We start from the raw sequence: 23,505 nt of genomic DNA on the forward strand, positions 1-23,505 counted from the left end.
TTCTTTATGTGTGCATTCTCCCATACCATGGCTAGATGCTGGACTATTTTTTTGGCACAAATGTGAGTGGGGCTGTGGGCCATCATGACCATTGCAGTTACATAGGAATTGGGCAGCATCCAGTTCCTACTCTTCTTGTCCACCCAACAACCCTCCAGATCTAATTCTCTAGAGCCCTCAGCCCACCCCTGGATCTCATCAGCAGTAGCTTCTGCCTACATCTCTTTGACAGTGGCAATTCCATTTTCTATCATGCAGGGCACTTCCTCCGACTGTACTGTCAACATTTTGGTATCCAAGTCAGTGGCAGTTTGCTTTGCAATCCTGTCTGCAAATGCGTTTCCCTCCCCCACTTTGCATGTTACTTTTTTATGCGCCTCGCATTTCAATATTGCCAGGTGCTTTGGACACGTAAGTGCAGACAATAATCGTACAATCAAAGGGCCATGTTGTATTCTAGCCCCATGTGATGTTAGGAAACCTCTCTCAGCCCATAGTCGGCCGAAGTTATGAACCACGCCAAAGGCGTACTGACTGTCAGTATATATATTTACACTCAAGTTCTCTGAAATCTCACAGGCTCTGGTCAAGGCAATTATCTCTGCTGCTTGTGCAGAGTTGTAGGGGATTATTTTACTCTCCACAATACTTTTCAATGTGGTGATAGCATAAGCGGCAGTTGATGTGCCATCCGGCAATTTAAAACAAGAGCCATCACAAAACAACTCTCCATCTGGCTCTTTTTGTGGGGTATCTGTTAAATCAATTCTCCCCTTCGTTTCTTCCTCAGTAACCATTAAAAAATCATGGGGAGGTGTTTCATTTCCATCAAGTTCTTCCGTGGGCAGTGGCATTAATTCAGCAGGATTCAAAGTGCTACACCTCATAATTTGGATGTGTGGCGAATAGGACAATTTCATATCTAGTCAATCTAGCAGATGTGAGGTGTTGCGTCTGCGTTTTATTTAATAGAACGTCTATAGCATGTGGCACCATAAAAATTAAGGTGTGCCCCAACACCATCCCTTCTGTTTGTTTCACTGACGCAGCAGCCACTGCAACAGCTCGCATACATTGTGGTAATGTGCACGCTACAGGGTCCAGCGCAGAAGAAAAATAGCCGCATGGCCTATTTCTTCCACCTTGTTCCTGTGTCAAAACAGATAACGCACAACCTTCGCTCTTGTGCACAAACAACCTAAAAACTTTTTCATAATTTGGTGTGCCCAAAACTGGAGCAGAACATAATGCAGTTTTGAGCAAGTCAAATGCGTTCTGACAATCTTCATTCCACTGCAAAGGCATCACAACATCCTTTTTTGTCAACTCCACCATTGGTTTTACAATTAAGGCGAAATTGCCAATCGATTGCCGACAATAGGAAGCCATGCCTATTATGGCTCTGACTCCTTTCTGTTTTTTTGGAATAGGCATACCAGAAATGCTTTCAATTCACTCTGGCGTCAGTCTTCTCCCTTCTTTCGAAAGTAGGTAGCCCAAATAAGTCACCTCCTTTCGAGAATATTGGAACTTTTTTAAGCTCGCTTTGTGGCCATGTGCTGCCAAATATGTTAACAACAAAACAGTACTCTCTTTACAAATTTCTTCTGTATCTGCAGCAATCAATAAGTCATCTATATATTATAGCAATATGCATCCTGTTGGTAACTCTAGCATATCTAATTGTTCTTTCAATGCTTTGCTATAGATCTTGGACTTTCTGTGTAGCCTTGAGGAATGCGCGTGAAGGTGAACGATCGCCCTCCTAATGTGAAGACAAACAGATATCTACTTCCTTGGTGTACTGGAATGCTGAAGAAAGCATTCTTCAAATCAATAACACTAAAGTATTCTGCTGAAGCTGGAATCATTGTCAAAATTGTGGTAACATCTGGGACCAATGGAAATTGAGGATCTACTACCTTGTTTAGTGCACGCAGATCAATTATGAAACAATATGGTACCTCATTACCTCCTTTCTTATACATTGGAAGAATGGGGCTGTTACACGTGCTGCCTGTAATTTCTTCAATCACCCCCAATTTTACCAAATCAGACACAATACTTTTCAATCCTTTCTCTCCTTCTGCTGAAATGTTATACTGTGGAATACGCGGCAACGTTACTCCTTCTTTTAATGTAATTTTCACTGGCTCTATTTTCAAACATCCCACATCATTATCATTTATTGCCCATCTACAAGTTGGCACTTACTCAATTCCCCTGGCAAAGGTTTGGACAAAAATTCTGATACTGGTACATTCTGTGGCGAAATAGTCAAAGATACTCCATCTGGTGTACAGTGTATAACTGCACTGAGTTTTTTCAACAGGTTTAAACCTAACAAAATTTCCCTGCAGTTTTCTGTTAAGAGAAATGGACAGTATTCAGTGAATGGACCTAATGTTACTGGTACTGGTTGAGACTCTGGATTGATTACTGGGGTACCTGCGAACCCTACTGAAATATTTATATGCCCTGACAGTGGTATCTCCGGAACCAAGTGATGGTCTATTGAACACTTCTGCACCCCCGTATCCACAAGGAAGCTGTGCTCACTATTCCCGACTTTCATTTCTACGTAGGGTCCTTTCAGATTCAAGGGAATAGACACTGGTTCCAGCCCCTGTCTTGGGCTGTCCTATTGGGGAAATAACACATCATCCGATGTGTAGTCGCTGCTGTTATTATAGTAAGCCTTCGAATGAGTATCGAAAATGTTCCCGCCCCTTCCTCTATTTCCATTTTGCATATTCTGCTGGCTCTGATTCTGAGGAGGGGTTTGACTTTGGGTTTGGGCACCATTCCCTTGACTATTTTGGTGTTGCTGCATATTATTCCTGTTATGCCCATTTGCTCCTGGATGCCCTCTATGTTGTCTTCTTTGACTGTACCCATTTCTATTTTGTAGGTGTGGACATTGCGCTCGCCAGTGACCTTCTTCTCTAAAATACGCACATTGATTCAATCCAAGGGGCCCTCGATGCATGTTCGAATTACCTCTGCTCTGGGCGTTTCATCTCCCTCTATTGTGTCCCACTACTTGTTGGATTAGCACCCTTGTCTTTAAGTTCATTTTATCCTTTGCCTCTTTTTCTTTCTCGGCATTCACTCTCTTCTCATAATATTGAGCCATATGTAATACTTCACTCAACGTTTTTGCTTGCCATGCACTCTCCGATGTCATTATTTAGTTTTGTATGGGGAGCATTAACCCTCTTACATATTTATCAACAAATAACCTTTTTCCCGCCTCTGTACTTACATCCTGGCCACCAAAATCTGTAAATACCCCCTCGAATCTATTAAAATAATCCATGGCCAGTTCATCCTTGCCCTGAACACATGCCGTCAATTTATCCCATTGAATTCTTTTCTCTGGAACAATTTCTTTCAATTTCTGTATTATTCGCGCTGGTAGTGCCACCATATTTGGCCCTGGTTTCCCTCCCACTTCTTTATTCCTATCTTCCAGTACTAAATCTGCCCATGTGGCACCATAGGCCGTTGCATCGTCCACCTTTCTTATTTGCTTCCATGTATCTGTTGGCAGTATTACCGGGAATATTAAATCTATATCACTCATAGTGAGTACGGATGACTGTAAATAGGACTCTATTTCTTTGTAGAACCCTGCAGGATTCTTTCTAATATCAGGAATCGTCTGCTTTATGTTGTTCACTTCCTGTCTGGAAAAAGGAACATGCACATATTGAGCGGTATTACCTGCCCCGCTGCTATGCCTGATGCAGGAATCTCTACTTTTGGCACAAAGGTAGGAGGTACTTCTCTCGTGGGAAATATTGCGCTTACTGTTCCTCCCCCCTCTCTCATCTGTAACAATATTCCCAAATCAAGTGATAGGGCTCTTTCTCCTGTTCCGCATTCAAATGCCCTCTTATATACTGCTATTATTTCAGGGGGGCTGGCTTTATTTTCATTTATATCTTTGTTTATCAAATGGTCAGCCATTATCTGCAATGCTTTTCTTTTCATGAGCAAGGTATATTCGTCAAGTATCTCGTGTATCTCCATTGTGGGAATACTAGGATCCGAAATCCATTTCAACGCCTCTCGCATACACACTCTTAGTCTGTCGCCTGTCTGTCTTGATGACGGCAGATATCACTGCTGTATACATGGCTCTACCGCTTCAGTTCTATCTCTCCTAATATCCCTACTCCTATACCCAGGTGTGGCAAACATTTCAGTATGTTCATCATCAAGTTCACCTTTTAATTCAAAAAGCTGATCTACATGTTCCCTCATCTCTTCATCATTCCCTCTACACCGGGCCAAAGCATTCAAATCTAGCAATCGTTGTGGTGGTAACTTCCCAAGTATCTGTTTCCATCTTGCCACCAAATATTCACCCATGCATTACAACAATACCTGTCTTTCGTTGCTCCTCCTGAAGTCAAATATCGAGGCCATGGCTGCCGTTTCATCATTCCCATCTATATCAATTTCGGCCTGTTCTCACAACTCTTTGCTTTCTCTCCTTACTAATCGCGCTACGAGTCACTCTCGCACATCCACTCTGTCTGACCCCTTCTTTCTTTTCACCAGATTCAAGTTCAATTACAGGGAGGGCAGATGGGACAGAAACGATCTCTACTGAGGGAGGTGCAGATCGGGCCATGGGAACGGGCTGTATCTGTATCTGTTGCGATGCTGATTGGCTAACCAGAGGCGCCGTGTGTGCAGTATGTGGCTGTGCAAGATTATGAACAGCTGGGAGGGGCTGAGCAATGGGAGGGGGTAGAGTAACAGCTACTGACACAGTAATTTGAGTCTCTCGGCTTGGGCTTTGCTTTGTGTCAGTCAATATTTTTTCTATCAATTCATCTGATGAATGCAATTCTTGTTATATTTGGATATATTTTTCCTATACTCAACTGATCGAGTCTATTTGATCTTCTCAAACTATTACTCCACTCCTCCTCCTCTTTCTCTTCCTTTCTTTCAGATTTCGATTTATGCCTGCACGCATGTTTCTCTCTACTTTTGAAACGGAGCATGGCTTCTCTCTTCCAATCCCTAAGGATATCAAATGCTGTAGGGCGTGTTTTCTTCTTCATTAATACCTTTTCCAAATGATCTATCCTCGCCATCTCAAAACTCCCATGTTCCGGCCACTGAAAATCTTCCTGCTTTCTGGTTTGTCTATGCCAAATCTCACAAAATATTATTGCTCCCATACCATACTTCACATACATCTCATACGCAGGCGTTCCCACCGGTGGCGCGACCTGGCCAGTTTCCAAAGATTGTCCGCCGCAGCTGAAAAATCCTGCTAACGTGGACAATACCCCAGGCATGTTTTAACCTTACCCTTGGCAAATCAACCTTACGCTGGGTGTTTGATTTTGCAAAATCAACTCTCAACCAATATCAGGATTACTTACGAATCTGGGCACGACTCACCTGATTAATCAATTTGTCTTTTCAAGACACAATTCGTCCGTATACTGACACAACCAATGACATCGTGTCTGCGTATCTTGGCTCACTCTGCCTCGTTTCGGGACCCTCGCCTCCTTGTTCTCTGGCCGGACACGTCGATCAGGGATCAGATGTGTGCAGATCTGCAAAGGAGTCTCTCACCTTTTCGCAGGGGCGCCCCAAACACCTCTTGATCCCGGCTTGATCGCCCCGTCCTCGCCGTTCTCTCCGCCTTCCTTATTTTACAACGAACACGATGGAACAAGTGGGGGAGGGTCCCTATTCGGGCGCCATCTTGAAGGGGCCCCTGGGGGACACTAGCATGAGGAAACAAGGCACAATCACCACACTCAAACTGATACGCCAGACACAAGGTTGTATTCCCAAAATCTAGGGTTTATTGCAAGGCAAAGTAAATTCAATTGGCCAACTGGTCTCACGCCCCGCGACGTGTGTCTATTAGACCTCGGGAGACGCAAGAGAGCAAAAAACATACATCAGTTACATATATACAAAACAAGCATCTTGTAATCAGTAGTGTCACATTCAAAACCGCCCCTCATACTTTTCCTTTGAATTGGGCACAATGAATGAGAACGGTGACAAGTATGACTCCTTAAACATTCGTTTTTAGCAACAATTGCAATTTTGTAAGACCGCAGACATAAGTCTTTGTTGAAGAGAACATAATGCTTCTGTTCCCTCTAGCAAGCTGCGTGCGGGGGAAGAGACACATTTCAGGCCTTCCTGTCTCCTAGTTTCTATTTGGATCCTGGGGGTCGCCTCGCTTTCCTGGACTCTATAGGGCTCGGGGAAGGGGGGCCGCAAAGAAGAGCATAATTCATGCCATTTAGTGTTCGCTTCTAGTATTACTACCGTGTTTTCAGGACTTGCTGGCACCTGTGAGCTGATTAGGATGCCTCGCTGCTCTCTTTCAAGGATAGCGCGCGGGAGGAGACTGGGCATTTCTATCTGGTTGCTATGTTATGTTTCAACATGTCTCCCTCGGCCTTGCATTGTGCACTAGCAAAGCAGAATATTCTTTCAGTGAAGCAGTTTAACAGAAAGCAAAAAGCAAACTTTAGAGAAAACAAAATGGCGATTTCAGTCACCTTAAAATGGCCGCACTTTGGCCAAGCTTATGGTTATATATCTTTAGTACTGAATGCATGAGACGGTTGGGCTTCAGCCAACATGATACATAACATTGTGATCGAGGGGTGCCTACTTTTCTAGATTGACAAGGTGGGCTGTCAGGCTGCATCATGCACTGTCATCATCTGGCCAACAGACCTCTTCCAGACCAGCCGAAAGCCCATTCCACCAGAGCCATTGCAGCAACAACAGTGTTTCTCTCTGGTGTGCCCCTGCTCGACATCTGCAGAGCTGCTACATGGAGATCCACACACACCTTCACTAGATTCGACTGCGTCGACAGGGATTTCAGGTAAGAGTCCTGGGATGGCGAGGGGGTGCTATGCAACCTACTTGCCTGAAGTGAGTCTGTTGCAGGGGTAAGTGTATTACTTCTGTTGAGCCTGGCCGCCTCCGTGGTTGTGTATATGTTCTGTTGTTTAATTGTAATCATGAGCATGTGAATCCATGCCAGACCACATGCTGGAGAAGGAACAGGTTACTTACCTGTAACTCCCTTTCTCCAGCATGCATATGGCATGGATTCACATGCGCACCCTCCTTGCTTCTGCTTTGTGGCTTGTCTTGTTCATACTGCCACTTTACGTGCTCAACCAAATCTGAAGAAGGCAACCAGGGGGTTGAGTTTAGGGAGACGACTGACATTGGATGTGGGCAGTATGACCCAAAGGGCAGTGATTGGTTCAAAGGTGAATTAAAGTTTTCAGGCTAAAGCAAAACAGTTTCTTCTTTTTACAGAGGATTCCCAGCCTGACAATGGGGAATATTCATAAGCAAGTGAATTCATGCCAGACCCATACTGGAGAACAGGAGTTACAGGTAAGTAACTTGTTCCGTTTGGTGTGTGAATGAGTGGTAGGCGCAGATAGGGGTTAGGTTTCAGACGGAGGACTACGTTTGATTTGGAAAGTTAACGAGCACCCTTATTCAGTTTGCTTATGCAGGGAAAATCTCACCTCTCAATAGGGATAGCTAGTCATATTTTTCGTTATTTAAAAGTAATGCCCTTGTTAATCTCTAGTCCAGCTCCTTCTGCTTCACCACACTACACACTGTGGGGGAACTTAAAAAACTCAAGGGGCAGCTATGCCAGGCCGTGAGAGAACACAAGAACACAAGAACCTTAGTGGGTGGTTATACCCTGTGAAACAAACCTTAGAACCTTAATGGGGTGGCTGCACCCTGTGGGAGAACCTATAATCCTCAAGGTGTGGCTACACCATGCTGTGAAAAAAACAGGAGATCTTTACTTTGGTGGGAGGCTGTGTCTGCCCTCTGAAGAAAACAGAGAAAATGAAGGGTTGGTGGAACACTTTGGGAGAACTTGAGAATCTTAGGGGGTGGCTTCATCCTGTGGTTGAACATGTTGAGAAATGCGTCATCAGGATTCAAAAACAATACTTGCACTATAGTTGATGCAATGGAATGGGTAAGACAACAACTGCTTAGGGCCTCGCAGTCACAGTCACTTTCAGACAGGGCTTTTTTTTAGAATCTGGTTTTGATGGGTTTGTACCCAGATGGCCATTGGGTACATAATTGAACCTACCAGCATTCATGTATAAGACACCCCTGTATAATTCCTGCTCGGCATCAGTAGATTACATGCCAGCAGCATGTTAACAGCACTGGAGTGACACTTTAAAAAGTGGCTCTGCCGATTTGCTCGCTAAAAAGTGTAAAGCTGATTCTGGTTGCCAAATCTGCTACAAGTGGTAACAGTCTACCATTTGTAAGTTCCATTCATGACTATGCCAGGAAGACGCCCTGTAAAGGATGTATATGGCTTCAAAGGACAAGCTCTACCAGATAATGTTAAGAGCCTTTGATGTAGGCTAGAAAGAGGAGAGGGTGGAGTTTGAGTAACCAGGAGAGAAATGCCAAGCAAGAGAGGGGTTCCACAACCTTGGTATTTCATAGGTGACCCACATTTCCCTCCCTACTTTCTATAGAAAAAGACTCTGTATACAGCAGCCATGATTGGAACCTTACAGAAGGCTAGAAGGGGACCAATCAGCTGTGGCAGGTTGCCTATTGATAGGGGAGATCCACTTCCTTAATTGAAACATCTTTGAGGTAACATCTAACATTGATTATTCTGTTCTCAAGAATGTTGTTGGTGTCCCCTGGCATTTCAAAAGCCAACAGAAGGATTGTTACCTTGCAACTTCAAACTCATATCGAATGTTATTGAATTTCTGATCCTATTTAGTTTGGTTTCTTGTATTGTGTCAGTATGGCATGGCATCTTGTTAAATGATGATGGCCAGCTCAGAGTATCCTTTTCACCCGTCTCCTTGAAGTGGCCATTGTGTTGGAAAATGCTATTACTTTATCTTCTGTTTTCCTATCTAATCAAACCCTGCATGTCACCATGGGACATTTTAATTTTGATCTATGTCACTCTTTCCCCACTTACTTGTAATATTTATGTCAGACCCTTCTTGCATTTCTAAAGAGCCGGTGACTTCAGTTTCAACCCTTTGCTGGTGATACTCAGATATATATTAAAATCAGCTCCTTTTCAGAAGATTTGCCCTAACAAACGGTCTTCTTCGAATTCAACATTGGATGTTAAACAATGATCTACTGTTGAACCCTCTCAACACCAAATGTTTTCTTTTCGGTGCCAAGTTTCTTCTTAACGATTCAACCAAACACCCTCTTTCCCTTGATTATTAGGACAACAATTGTGCTTTCTGAAAAACCTAGGGTTCATCTGGGAGGCTGGCATAGGTTTCAAAAGACAAATTTCTGAGATTGTTAAACTTCCTGTTTTAGGCGTCAGTTACCACTACTTTGTCCCATTTAATCTGAATCTGATCTGGCCATGATTACTGGTGTCCTCCGCAACTAAAAATTGGATTATGCTAACTCACTGTGTCATGGACCACTAGAATATAAATGAAATTGTCTTCAATTGATTCAAAATGCATTCCTTTGTATCATCTTCCATATTCTTCAGTTCAATACTGTTTCCTCTGTATGCCATTCATAACATTGACTCCCTGTTTGACAGGGTTGATTTTAAGATTGTATGGGCCTCATTATGAGTATGTCGGTCCGGTAACAGCGTTGTTACAGGACTGGCACACTCCCAGTTCTGCGTGCAGGTGCCTTTCCACCTGCCAGGTCTGACCTGGCGGGCGGAAAGGCACCCGCTTGCAGATTCTGACGGTAGCACCGGCACCATTGTGAATGGTGCCGGTGCTACCGTCCTCCCAATTCCCATTGTGTCCTATGGGACTCGAATGGGAATGGAGAGTCACTTTTTCGGCGCCTGGCAATGCGGAATCACGAGGGCATTACAGCACCAGCAAAAAATACAACTCCATCGTAATGACCCCCAATGTATTTTATTTAAATGATAACAGGTTTAGCGACCTCCTACTTGGCAGACAAGATCTCCATTTGCTTTCTCGTATACTTCATTCCTTTAACTTTCTCTTGCTTACAGTCCCTAAAAACCAAGTTTGCCACAATAGAAGATAGGCATAAATCTCACAGACAGCTGATTTATGTTAACACTCTGCACCTAGATGCAGTTCATTATGCTAGGTTTTCTATTATATGTGCGTTCTAAATCTGCTCAAATCAAATTTATGGACATAAGAAGAAGGATTTCACTGGAACGCTGCTGGGTTACATTATGCCTAAAGCCCTGTGCCATAGAGATGAATATAGAGACTTCCAAGTAGGGAGCAAAGCCTTTCCCTCACCCATCCCAGGGGTGCATTTGGGCTGAGAAGGGCAGAAGACATATTTACCTTTCCTCAGAGATGAGACGCAGGATGTCACAGCTCACCAGGGACCTGCTGTTGGACTATGCCTGCCTGCTCCTGAGACCACCTGTAACCAGGACTCTTACAAATGGAAGAGGTAGCCCTGCAGGTGCTCTCTGGCACCATTACTGCCTGTGAGGATCAGAAGAAGGGCGCTCCTTATCCTTTGACACTCTGGTCTGAGCCTCACAGCAACCCAATGTCAAAGGAACAGCTCTGATTCACGCCTCAAACTGCTGGTGAGCTACTCAGACCCAGATATTGCCTTCCTGTCCCAAGCTTAATCGTGCCAGGTGCCATTGCTACTTGTTGAATGACACCTCGTGTTGGACCCAATTAACCCACCAACCGAACTGATGCTGAATCGCAGCCTCAGAATGCTCCCAGACTCCTAGATCTTAGCTGTCAAGCCCAACGAACAAGAGTGAAATGTATATGTGGTGGTCCTGTTGACAAGGCCTGATTATAAGGGCCCTTGTGACGTTTAAGACATCCTTACATTTTTTAAGACAATACCTTTGCTGCAGAAACTGTTTGCATGGTTGCCCCTGTCTTCAGAACAAGAGTGCCCTCTTTCATTCCTAAGTTTGCTTTTCTGTTTCTTCCTTTACATGGGTGAGTTATTAAAGTTTCTTCTAGTCATGTGGTACTTTTTTGCTGGTTTAAAGCTTGTAATTTTGTAGAACCTTGATTGGACATTTTTTAAAATATTTGGTACTACTTACCACAAGAAGAAAAAGGAGTATGCCATCCGTAATGTTTCCTCTTTTTAATTGGGATCACTGCTGTTTCAGTAGTAGAGTGGGTTGATTAGGAGTTTCAACCACTTCTGATCCCTGTACTCCAGCAGATCACTAATCATTTTGTCACAGTGGATATGTGTGTGTGTGCGTCTGCATGAACACATGCAGCAAAGGTCAGGCACCAGTACATTAAACGTAGAGATACAGGATTATTCCTGTAAATAGGTGCATGTTTGGAAGGTGTGTGATCAGGGGTGCTTTGCCTGTGAGGATCGTGGTGCTGCAATATCTTGGGAAATCCAACCTAAGGTGCCAACTGCTGTAGTGTTTCACCTACAACTTACAGATTGCATGCACATCCAGTGACACTGCCATATTAAGGGGATCAGCAAGGAGGAGAATATTGGAAGCAAAGTGGAGCAAATCCTCTTCCTCTTTTTCGAAGAGCATGGATGGTCATTTTTGGTGGAAATATTATGGGTCTGAGAAAGTCAGACAAAGTTTCAAATAGTATCACACAAATAGAAGCAGTGCTTAACTATGCAGGTTGCAGACTCCAATCTCTACACAGTGCCCATCTAGTATGTCCCAGCTATGTCCCTTTGGTGAATTATTTTCTTAGCTTAAATCTCCTACTGTATACTCTCTGGTTCTGCAGTGTTCCTCTTGCCATGTCTGGTTTACTGATCCTGCCTCCCTGTCTAATCCGCCAAGCCATGGGACGTTGTAGTCAATGTAACAGGGGAGAGATGACGAACGGCCAGCAAGTGGAGTCAGTTTAGAATCAGAAGCAAGGCAGTCCCTAGCACTGCAGTCAGTGTAAAAGGGTGGGGGGCAGAGAGGGAAGGCTCAGCGGTTAATGGCATAGTGGACAGACCCAGATAGGCCCGACTCTGTAGCGAGTCTAACAGTGGAGTAGCAGAGAGTGAAGCCTCTGTGATTAATGAAATAAGGGGGTGGGGTGTTGGATATACTTTCTTGAAGTGTTACACCTAATCTTGTGGTATTTTTATTACTGTGGTAAATGGCGGTATCTTATTGTGATATATTATTATTGTAGTGATGTGTTGGTGGATTTACCTGTATAGTGGTAAAACTCTTCTCAGAATATAGTCTAACACTTGTCCTTTTTATTCCAGGGTTATTCACAATACCAGTTACTGGATTTATTACACTTAATATGGGACAGTACTTCTACCTCTTAGCACCTTATCTACAATGCTGATGTTTGCCCTGATAGCTGATATTCACAGCTGTAAACAGGCAAAATGAAATGCTGCACACTCATTTACTTTCTAACTATAGAACTCGCATCAGATTCTTCACTGGAAACATTTATTATTGCGCTCTTGTCTGTGTGTGGAGATCAAACAGAATGACCGACTGCCACAAAATGCATCTGAACACAAAGTAATTTTTATAATGTGTCTTTATCGTGACAGATAAACTTACTAATTACTCATGGCAACATCTATGCATAGAACAGATTTGTTTTTGTGCATGTTTTAAAAGAAGCAAAAGGCACATTTCAAAAAAATAGAATGAGCTGTAACCAGCCCTAGCAAACTGACCTTGAAAGTGAAGAACTTGGCAAGAATTAAGCTTTATGAAAATCAAAATGAAAAGCAATCTCGTAAATTCGGGACTGCATGCAGTTACGATATTGAAACTTTACACATGAAATGACCCATTCCTGACTGACTATCGGACAGGCAAATCTAGCACACCCTCACTTCGACCTATATTTACCTAGAAGTTGGCGAGATTCCTTGCACCGCTGAACCTGGGAATCCCTCTCCCTTGGTTCCCTCACCGATAAAGATTATCAGGACCCCAGGAGACTGCCTGTCCCAGCCCAGCACTCGAGGGTCCCTCCAGAATGTCACTCCCTGGATGCCGGTGGATGTCTGCCCGTCTCCCAGGAGTTTCCTGAACATCTGACTTGGCACACCCACTACAGGCCCTTTTAGGACCTCTCACTTCCACTCAAAATGAATAATTCCCCTCACCCAGATCATACTATCCCAGTACATTTCCTTTTGAGAAGGCCAATTCTGCTAACTCATACATGTAACATCTTCTTCCTGCACACAATGATGTCCTTCAGCAGCGCATATTTCACCTTCTGCAGCTTGTCACAAACTGCTGCTATGCTGAATGAAGCCACACAGCTCCTATTTGCCTGAGAGCACTTTCCAAAATTGTTTCCAAGTTATTTCATCTGGACCAATTTGCACTAATTTGTTTAAGACATTTTACAGGTTACGGGGAAGGGTTAGCATATTAGTTTATATTAGTATTTACATTTAATACAAGCCAATCAAATGAAATATAAAACATTTAACATGTGCTCTCTGTGAGAATGTGTGCATTTCCTATCTGGTGCGCACGCCAGCTGCATTTGCCACTTATTATATTTGTATTTCTATGTTTCTGTGCAAAGCCCACACTAACACTACATGTGCAGGAACCCCTGAATCTTACATCCCCCAGTTATTCCTACAGTGAGTTACTAGAGATACTAAGCTCTGCAGTCAGTGTAATATGGGAGTGGCAGAGAGGGAAGGATATGTTGTTACTATAACAGGCGTGAGATTCGAGGCATCAATCTCTGCAGTCAGTCAACAGGGGAGTAGCAGAGAGGGAAGGCTCTGTGGTTAATGTCATAGCAGACAGACCCAGATAGGTCAGACTCTAGCAGAGAGTGAAGGCTCTGTGGCTAATTAAATAGGGGAGAGAGACAGAGAGGCCAAGCTCTGCAGTCAGTGTAACAGGGGAGTAGCAGAGAATTAAGGCTCTGTCATTAATGAAATGTGTGAGAGAACTAGTGATAAAAGCTCCACAGTTAGTGTAACAGGGGAGAAGCAGTGAGGGAAGGCTCTGTGGTTAATATTATAGCGGACAGACACAGAGTGGTCAGACTCTGCAGTGAGTCTAACAGGGAGGTAGCAGAGAGGGAAGGTTCAGAGATTAAAGAAATAGGAGAGCCAGAGATACCAAGTTCCGAAGTCAATGTAAGAGGGAAGTAGCAGAGAAGGAAGGCTTTGTGATTAATGAAATAGGCGAGCAAGCTAGTGATGAAAGCTCTGCAGTTAGTGTGACAGGGGAGTAGCACAGTGAAAAGGCTCTGGCGTTACTGAACTAGGGGAGCGACCCAGAGGCCAAGCTCTGCAATCAATGTTTGGGTGGGAGGGGTAGAGAGGGAAGGCTTTATAGTTACTGAAATAGGGATGAGACCCAGAGCGGCCAGGCCCTTTAGACAGTGTAACAGAAGAGAGACGACATATTCCAGACTCCAGAGTCAGTTTAACAGGAGAGGCCAAAGCGACCAGTATTTACATTCATTACAAGGACGCAGTGAGGCCAGGCTGACTGTAAAAGGGAAGGGACTCATTAAGGTCATGTTTTGATGTTACTGCCATATGCCAGAGATCCAGAAAGTCCCAAAAAAGTTTGTAGGTCGTTTAGCCAGGAAAGAGTTACAGAGAGGCCAGGCTCTGCAGTCAGTGTAGCAGGAAAGGTACTAGACATAGGTCAGATTTAAAGATTCTTAGCCAAATCAAGGATTGAATAATTCAAATTATGGTTCATATTCCTTTGAATCAGTCAGACACTTCTGGAGATGATTCAAAAAGAGATTCACAGAAGACATGGAAATGCTAGATTTGTCCTTTTTGTGGTTTGAATCAGCTCAAACTAGTTTGAACCATTGGGTCCTATTGGTTCAAATCAAATAGAATAATTTTGAAGTGGAATAAATTCCAAATTGCAGAATAAAATATGAATAAAATCCAAGTTGCAACCAACAGGTACTCTTCACTACTTAAACCGTGTGAATCGGGATGTGAAGCTTTGGTTTGGCCATCAAGAAGATTCCAAAATTTAGTTAGTTTTGAATCTGATGTGAGACAGTTCGTCCATCACCAGGAGAAACCCAGAGAGACGTGGCTCTGAAGCCCCTGTAACTGGGGAGAGATCCACCAAGCCCAACCTCTGCAGCGAACGCCACAGGGCCATATTCTCCAACAAGAGACTGTATGGGTCCCCAGTACTGTTTTGTCTTTGTTTAACTGCAGCGGATAATTCACGCTGTGACGCCATTTTGCTCTTTTCCCTATCTCGAATTTGTTTTGAAACCCGTGTTTCTTTTTCAGTTTGTCAGCCGCGCTGAGAATAAGTACAGACGCATGAACAGCAACGAACGTGTTCGGGTTGTTACGGGCGGTGCTTTTGCTCCAGTGCGTTCACCCCTTGAGGCCGCTAAGCATTCGCCAGACAAGCAGGAAGGTATGGACGTACTTACTACACTGTCGCTCAGGTTTCTAAGAATTTCACGTCTTTCCGGTGTGGTTTTATAGCTGAAATGAAACAGTGTGAACATGTAAAACCATAAACTGCACCATGTCAAGGTGGGGCTGTGGCAGTGGCTTGCCCAGACGCTTTCACTGGGGTGGGCCAAGTGCGTACGCAGGGGTGGCATGAAGTACGAGCACACACACGCGCGCACGCACGCGCGCGCGCCACCACAGCCACTCCCTGGATACACCACTGGGCGATGGTGGTGTGAATGATTGGAGCATAGCGTTAGTACTCTAACTCAGTCTCTTGCTAGTGCCAGTCCTCACTACATCATATCACCTGCACTTGGCCTTAGGTCATAGTTCGCTTGACCAGATACACTGAATACTTTTCTTCTATTGCACTTTGATTCAAAGGCCATGCTGGATGCTTCTATGCATTTTAGCAAAGCACCACTTTTTTCTTTATGTCTGGGGTTTCCTCCCAAAGATTTGTTGTGGACAAGTTCTGTTGGTGGTCCATATATGCACTGCGTGTTCTGTAGTGACTTAACCAAGCATCTCTTATAACATATGTCAGATGATTGTTCTTTTGTTGTTGATTTTATTGGACTGTGGCCAGTGACTTCTGCAATACCTTTGGTTGCCCATGATTAGAGCCAGTGTTCTCTCCACTCGGCTTCCTAGTAGTTATTGTGTGTGGTACATAAATTGTCCCACTTTGATTTTCTGCACACTTTTACAGTTTTGGGGGCGCAATCTATTTTCATGTTGTCGGTGGTTTGGCTCCCAGATTTCTAGTTTCTGGATCTTTGTTCTTTTCTGTCTCACTTGGCATCAGGCTGTATTGCACATGAGTTCCAGAAAATGGCTTCCCACCTCCTCCTACATCTGAGTAGCTTACTCAGGAGGTCTCTTTTTTGTTCATTCTGGTGTAGTTACTGCCATTCCTTCGAATGGTGAATTGTGTGCTCCTACTGTTGTCTTTTTTTCTGGTACATTGCTTCTTGAGACCTATTGTTGACAATGTTCCACTGTAGCTTCCCAATGTCATGGTCCCACTATCTGCATTTATGGTGCCAGCTCGTTTGTGGTCATTGATTGGATTAATGAGACTGGCAGTCACATGCCTTCACAATTTTGTTTGCTGGAACAAGTTCTAAGCATGTCTCATGAAGAGACGCGTCTGGATGCCAGTCAAAGACAAACACTGCTTGCTCTATTCTAATAATGTAAGGGCTGTGACAAGGAAATGGGATGAAGCAGTAATATCCTGCTCACATAATTAAATAATCAATCTTTTATGACCCCCTTAACACTGGAGACCATTCTTTAAGCGCAGCAACAGGATTACTATGCGTTGCCTTGCTTCTAAGACAAACGCATTGCTCTTGAGCTATCCTCCCGGCCTCGAGCACGTGCCAGTGATTGTCATTACAGCTTGTGCCACTTGTCCTCATCGCAGTGCTGGATTCGACCATGTCACCATGCTGTTTTGCGTGGCTCTGAACTTTGGGGAGCTGTTAATGCATTAGTAGCAACCTTCTGGTATAGGATCATGTCATTTTTATAGTCAGGACTAGTGAAATCACTAATTTTGGTAACTTGAAAAGACTAGTGTTTCCCGGTATTCATTAACATTATACTTTAAGGGGACAAGAAAGAGAAGGACTCAGGGTAATGAAGATTACTGGTTAGAAATCAGGGAATCAAGCTTGGCATCCATGATTAGTAGAGGCCAGGCATGACTAATATATGTCACAACTTGTATTAGCACACGGGGCGGCTGCCGCAGATGCATGTAGTGGTACTAGCCTGTATTATGAGAAGGATGTGGGTGGACTCCGTAATTGAAAATAATAAATTCACTTCCTACCAGTTGTCTTTCTTGTCCATCGCTCCTGGTCGGCAAATCTTCTGCCATTTCTCTCTGCCAGGGAAATAGAAAGACGTTTTTCCATGTCTTTGCTTTTTACATGGTGGACATCTGTTTCTTCCTGTTTGCTGAAAAGATGTGTGGTCCTTTCTCCAAACTGCTTAACAAAAAATGGGCCTTTGTATCTGGGTGCTAGTGGGGAAAGTAGCCATGTTGGTGGGCTGTACCATCAGGAAACATTGTTGCAACCCTGTTAACTCAGACAGGCATGCCATTATTGACTGGTATGGTCAGCTGACACTAGTACGGTTCAATAAGAAATTCCCTTGGATCTGTCTTCTTTTGACCTCTATTAGCATTCTGGAAGTTTCATGCTTTATTATCATTTTCTTTGGGTCATTATGTTAGTAGTTGTTTGAATCCTATATTTATTTATTTAGTGCAAGTGTCTCTGAATTTGGTTCTTAAGAGACGTCAAGTCGCAACAACTCCCCTTTAAGTCCATTATAGCCGAAGGGATTTTGTGTGGCTATCCAGACAATATGAAGAGAATTTGGTTCTTGAGGACTTGACTTGAAGGTCCCCCGCCATAGATGGTGCCATTCAAAATCATGGGCCCTCATTACAACACCGGCGCTAAACCATGGCGCTATTAGCACCATGGTTGGTGCCGGTGTTGTAACGAGTCCGCCATGGTGAAATGGGGAAATACCGCCCCATTCCAAGGTTGGCGGGGTGGTATTTCTCCATTTCACCATGGCCCTTCCCCATTTCCATTTTTGCCCCATAGGGCTCAATGGGAATGGGGAAGGTGGCAATTACGGTACCGCAAATAGCGGTACCGTAATTGCCTGCGAGGTCCCTTTGCGGGTCCCTACTTTAAGGGCTGGTCCAGACCAGCCGTTCAGGTCCCTCGTAGTAAGGCGCTAAGTGGTTAACGGCGCCGCAGCCTTTTACGGCGCCATTAACAACTTAGCGCCAGGGTCGTAATGAGGCCCATTGTCTAAAAAATGTAAAATAACTGAGTTTTCCTGGTGAGAAAAAATGTGTTGTGTTTTCAATAATGTTTGTGTTTTACCAAATTAATTCCTGGTTTTCCATTCAGATCTTGACCCAGATACTGAAATCAACAGGAGCCTCAAACTTATCCCTTATAGTCTAGTCCACCCCTTCCATCCAGAACGACGGCGCCCCATCCTCTTCACGCCCTCCATGCTAGCCAAGACCTTAATGCAAAAACTCCTGAATTCTGCGGGGGCTCTGGAGTTCAGCATTTGCAAACCAGGTAATTGTATTCCATTGATTATTTATAAAGTGCTTAGAAACAAATGAGTGCTTCAAAGCGCTCCAAGATGGGAGGGGAACATGTGGATACAAACATTCAAAAGGCCTTGGATATTTCAGAATGATATACAATAATAATAAGCATACTAGGCCTGACAACATTTCTGCAAATTCAAGTGCGTTAACTGGTAGTTGGGGTGATCAGGGCGGGGGGAGCAGGGCAAGGGGTCAGGGGGGACCAAGTAAAACAGACTGACAGTAATGCAAGTTTGTGGCAAACAGTGAGGATAGGAGGGGAATGAGCAGGTTATTGTGCATTTATAATGTGCCACTAACGCAAGTGTTTCAAGTGCACAATGTCAGGGGGTGCAAGGGGAGACCAAGGAACAGACAGACAACAAAATTATTGGTTAAGGTGCATACAGTTCAGGTAAGTGCCAGACACGAAGTGCGAGGGATGGGTGAAGGGAATAGCCCTGATCCAGGAGGGCCAGGAGGGCCAGGTTAAGTGCTGAGGGTTATCTCTTAGAGAAGTGTTTAGTGCTGCAAGTAGTGTGGGGGCCCAGAGGCAAGTGCAGGGACTGGTGTGCGTGCCTGGGACCTGTAAGGTTCTGAGGTGAGCCAGGCGACCAGTTAGCTAGCTGAGCAGAGGGAGGTGGCAGCAGGTAGAGAGCAGAGGTTAGCAGGGGAGAGGTAGAGAGATGGCAGAGAAAAAGAGGATGATCTTGAGGAGTTTCCAGACTTTAAGGAGATCGGCTCAAGATGGAGGGAGGCAGGGAGACTGTTCCAGAGGGAGGTCTCTGCAGAGCATAAGGATCTACCCCCAAGTCTCTGTTTGGAGGTAAGCGGAAGAAGGTGTGTATACATGCCTCCTTGTGGTTTCAGGCACACATTAATTGTGTTGATATGCATAAATATATGTGGTATACATAAAGAGCATTTCCAGGGATCATTTTCAGGCTAGGTTTGCTACCATTGTCCAGAGAATGGGCCTCATTACGAATTGGGTGCAAAGGGATACCGGGCACCGGTAAGGACACTGGTGCCGGTAATCCCTTTGCGCCCAATTCCGAGTTCCCTTAGCGGGTCCCTTCCTTAACGCCTGGTTTTACTAGGCGTTAAGGACGGGACCCGTTAAGGGACTTTAGAGCTAATAACGGTACCGCAATTTGTGTCACCATTATTAGCGCCTCCCCCCTTCACATTGAGCCCTATTGGGGCTCAAATGGGAATGGGGAATGGCTTTTTCAATGGGGACTTACCGGTCCCGCAAAGGTCGGAATAGACCGGTAAGTCCCCATTGAACGAGGGCGGACTCGGTACCGGTATTGGAGGTAGTCATGGCGCTAATAGCGTCATGATTACCTCCATACTCGGAATGAGGCCCAATGTATTTCTTGAATCTATCGATTGGTTGGTGTAATGTATGATATTTAGTAGGATGCCCTGGGTGGAATGGGAAGAGCGATGTGCAGATGAAATCACAGGGAGCTGTTCCGCCGTGACTACAGGAGCCACAGAGAATAAAAAGTTAGTGTGGATGTTCATGATTTGGGTGACACAAAATGCAATAACTCACGTGACAGAGCTATACACTTTTTCTTTTAATTCCTCTGTTAAAGACATGATGGTTTGAGCTGGATTGACCATTATAACATGTGCAGGGTAAACCTTTCCCTTGGTGATATAATAATATGATCACTCTCCACTGTAGACATTAGTTGCAGTTACAATAAAACAGAAAGATAATCTAAACAATCACAAGGTAATTGCATAATTAAGCAAAATGTGAATGAATGGCTGACTTAAACCTATGTCCCAGGATATGGCTTCGCATGTATAGCCACACAGGTCAGAAGAGTGCTTCCTTCACAGTAAACCAAGGCAATCGCAGCATCATCACTATAATGAAAGCCTTTGTGGTTACCTTCCTTACTATAATACATACGATTGCCACGTGGGATCTCAGTAATAGGGGTGAGTGAAATGATTCACGAGTGTTCAAAAAGGCTAACACATAATGTATTTGCCATGTGAAACCTCCTACAAGAGAATTCCAAACCACCTGGCATGTACCCCATTTTAGAAGTGGAAGAATGTAGGCACCTGGAGGGTCATATTTCTGTGGAGCACCTGTGATTGACTGGAAATTGTCAGAACATAAGGTGGCACATTTGTACAAGCAAACACAGTTGGACGAATACAAATTCCCATTTCTAATTGAAAAGTATTAAAACATGCAGAGCAAATAATTATGACAAAAGAAGCAATGGCAACTAGCATTTCTTTTGTTTACCTTTGATTGTTAAATTAATTGGCGAACAAATATGTGATCCATAACAAATACCAATTTGGGTGCAGCTGTGACTGCTAAAATGGCCATAGATGCCCATTTCATACTAAATATTAATTTATAAAGACAAGGGTGGATATTTAATCACTCATTATTGCATTCAAGATACAAAAAACGTTAACAACATCAATGTGTACTGTTCATTGCCAAACGTTATTTTATTGTCTAAATGGAAACACTAAAAGGGTTCATAGACATCATAGTTCAAAAGCGAGATCACTCATTTATATCTATCTGTCTACCGTGTGAAAAGTCCGTAAAAATGGTTCCACCTTTTGGTCAACACGAACTTTCAGCACATTGTTAATTGTTTGACGTTTCCTTTTGGAATTTTCAAGGGAATACAACTGTTTTAGTTCACCCCCAATTGTGCACTTATATCAGGACCAAGAGTGTGGCTGAACAAGGGTTTAAGTGACAACCTGCATTTTTCCTTTTTGTGTATGGTCACTTGTCTAGGTCGTCATTCGTGTGCCATGCTGCAACCAACTAGAGGTGTGTGCTGCTTCTAATGCCTCTAATGGGAAGTGAAGTCAATGATAACCACTCTCTGTGGTCCTTTGCCATGGACCTCTTTCATTACAATAGCCAGACAAACAAGTCCCATGGATGCCGAGTATTATATAATAAGCTCTGTTTCCTCTTTAGATACTGTAAGCACCAAGGAGTTCCAAAAAAAGCAGAAAATGGAAGCCATTGTCTACTCGCGAGAAACAAACGCAAACGCATATGAATGCATTACTCCAGCAAACATTGATGCCGTCACTGCCAAGGTAATGTGTAACTCATGCAAAATTAGAAGCAACTTGCAAGCCCAGAGTGAGATTTTCAAGACTTGGCCAGGTGTCATCACTCAAGGAAAACAATCGCTTCATGTTTATAAGGAAATGACTGCAACAGTTTTCAAATTCCCTGCAATAATAAGTTAACTTCAGTCCATTTTAGTCTAATTGATTTATTGCAGCATTGTCAGACATACAGCATAACATCGTAAAATAGATTATGGGGGTGATTTATGGAATAAATGTGCGCCGAAATTACTGGTGCAAGCTGGCGCAAGCGTGAAAAAACCGGTGCACGTGTGCAAATTGCACGTGAGCGATTCATGGAAGGCCCTGCACGTGTATTTCCCGGGATGTGTGCCAAATTCACGCGTGTCGCACACCAGCTCACACGTCACTGCAACATCCCGAACGCCGTGCGCGACATGCACAGTGAAAGCGAACAACGTTAGCGCACACACCAAAAGGGGGGTAGAACACGTAGCGGAACACGCGGAATGGGGAACAACGCGTGAAAATGAGGGCATAACTGGAGAAGTACTGCTGTGAAATACATGGAACGCCCACACGCACGCGAACTACGCATATTCATGGAATCGAATATGGGAAACATGCACACGCCAAAAGACATGCACAGGCCTAAACACGTCTGCCACCCAAAGGCAGGCGGAAGCGTCCCCGCGCAGTATAAAAGGGCGCACAAACAACAAAGCACGAATATATAGCTACAATGAATGTCCCATTCTGTGGCCCCTTAGGAGAAACGACGTGTCACGCAATGCTCAGGCATCCCAAAAAAGCAAGATAAAGAGATACGCGACCCCTGTAGCCCACATGCGTGTAAAAAAACACATGCAGTACGCTGTGGCAGCCAGGAACACAAAAAATGCATACGTGATCAACACGCAGGCTAGTATACCCAAAAAAAAGGGTTACGCGACTAACAGGGACATCCGCAGTAGGAACAATAGCATGCGCGACTCACCGTCTGCCTTGCGTGTAGAAGAAGAACGCGTAGCCAAGACCCACGCCAAAATCAGAAGTACGCACTGTAGCCGCTGTGAAGTAATCACGTGTAAACCCCATCGTCTGGAAAACACACGCACCGCATTCCACAAAAAGCACGTACAGAGCGATGGAAACCCACGTGGGACCTATAACCCGTGACGAGGGAAACGCCTGCGCGCATGTTACATCACCTACACGCTTACGTGCTAAGGGCCTTTCCTCGGAATTCACACAAATGTACTGTTTTTCACGTGCCAAATCACTCCGTATCAAGCTGGCCACGCGACAACACACGGAAGACCACGCTCCTGCCCAGAAGGCCGAATTACTGCCCCCCAGATCCCCGAACAACCTCCCACTAGTCATCTGCTGCTGCCTGCCTGCCTGCTGCCACCGTGCCCTGCCATTTGGTGCCTGTACATCTGCCATCTGAAGGGGTCCAGTTGCTGTGACCACCCCTGCTAGAACAGAAGACTCCTGACTGGTGTTCTATCACTCCACAGCCCAACCCCAGGACCCAGTTGTCCACCCACACCTGTCTTGGGGGTTGCCATGTCCGACACAACACCTTCCGGCACCAGTGGCAACCCCCCAGCAGAGAGGCAGAGGGCTACCAGCTTCAGTGAAAAGGAAGTTGTTATCCTGGTGGAGCAGGTCCTGGGCATTATGATGCCCTCTTCACACCATTGCGCGCCAACAAGGAAGGAGGGAAGAGGATCTGGAAGGACATAGTGGTTGTCATCCACACGGAGGGGGTCGCACCCCGCAACATCAAACAC

General features: G+C 44.5%; 1 protein-coding gene across 2 annotated transcripts in view; it reads left to right on the plus strand.

The window, feature by feature from the left end:
* Positions 1-23,505, plus strand: part of CARD11 (caspase recruitment domain family member 11) — a 1,247,701-nt gene that overhangs the window by 1,117,852 nt on the left and 106,344 nt on the right. For both annotated transcript variants that reach the window (XM_069647590.1, XM_069647589.1), the window contains exons 22-24: positions 15,280-15,412; positions 18,405-18,584; positions 21,585-21,709. In XM_069647590.1, coding sequence (XP_069503691.1) covers positions 15,280-15,412; positions 18,405-18,584; positions 21,585-21,709 — 438 coding nt within the window. The remainder of the gene's footprint in view (positions 1-15,279; positions 15,413-18,404; positions 18,585-21,584; positions 21,710-23,505) is intronic.

This window comes from Ambystoma mexicanum, chromosome 2q (genome assembly GCF_040938575.1).
Source record: "Ambystoma mexicanum isolate Mex_15411 chromosome 2q, UKY_AmexF1_1, whole genome shotgun sequence".
Taxonomy (NCBI): domain Eukaryota; kingdom Metazoa; phylum Chordata; class Amphibia; order Caudata; family Ambystomatidae; genus Ambystoma; species Ambystoma mexicanum.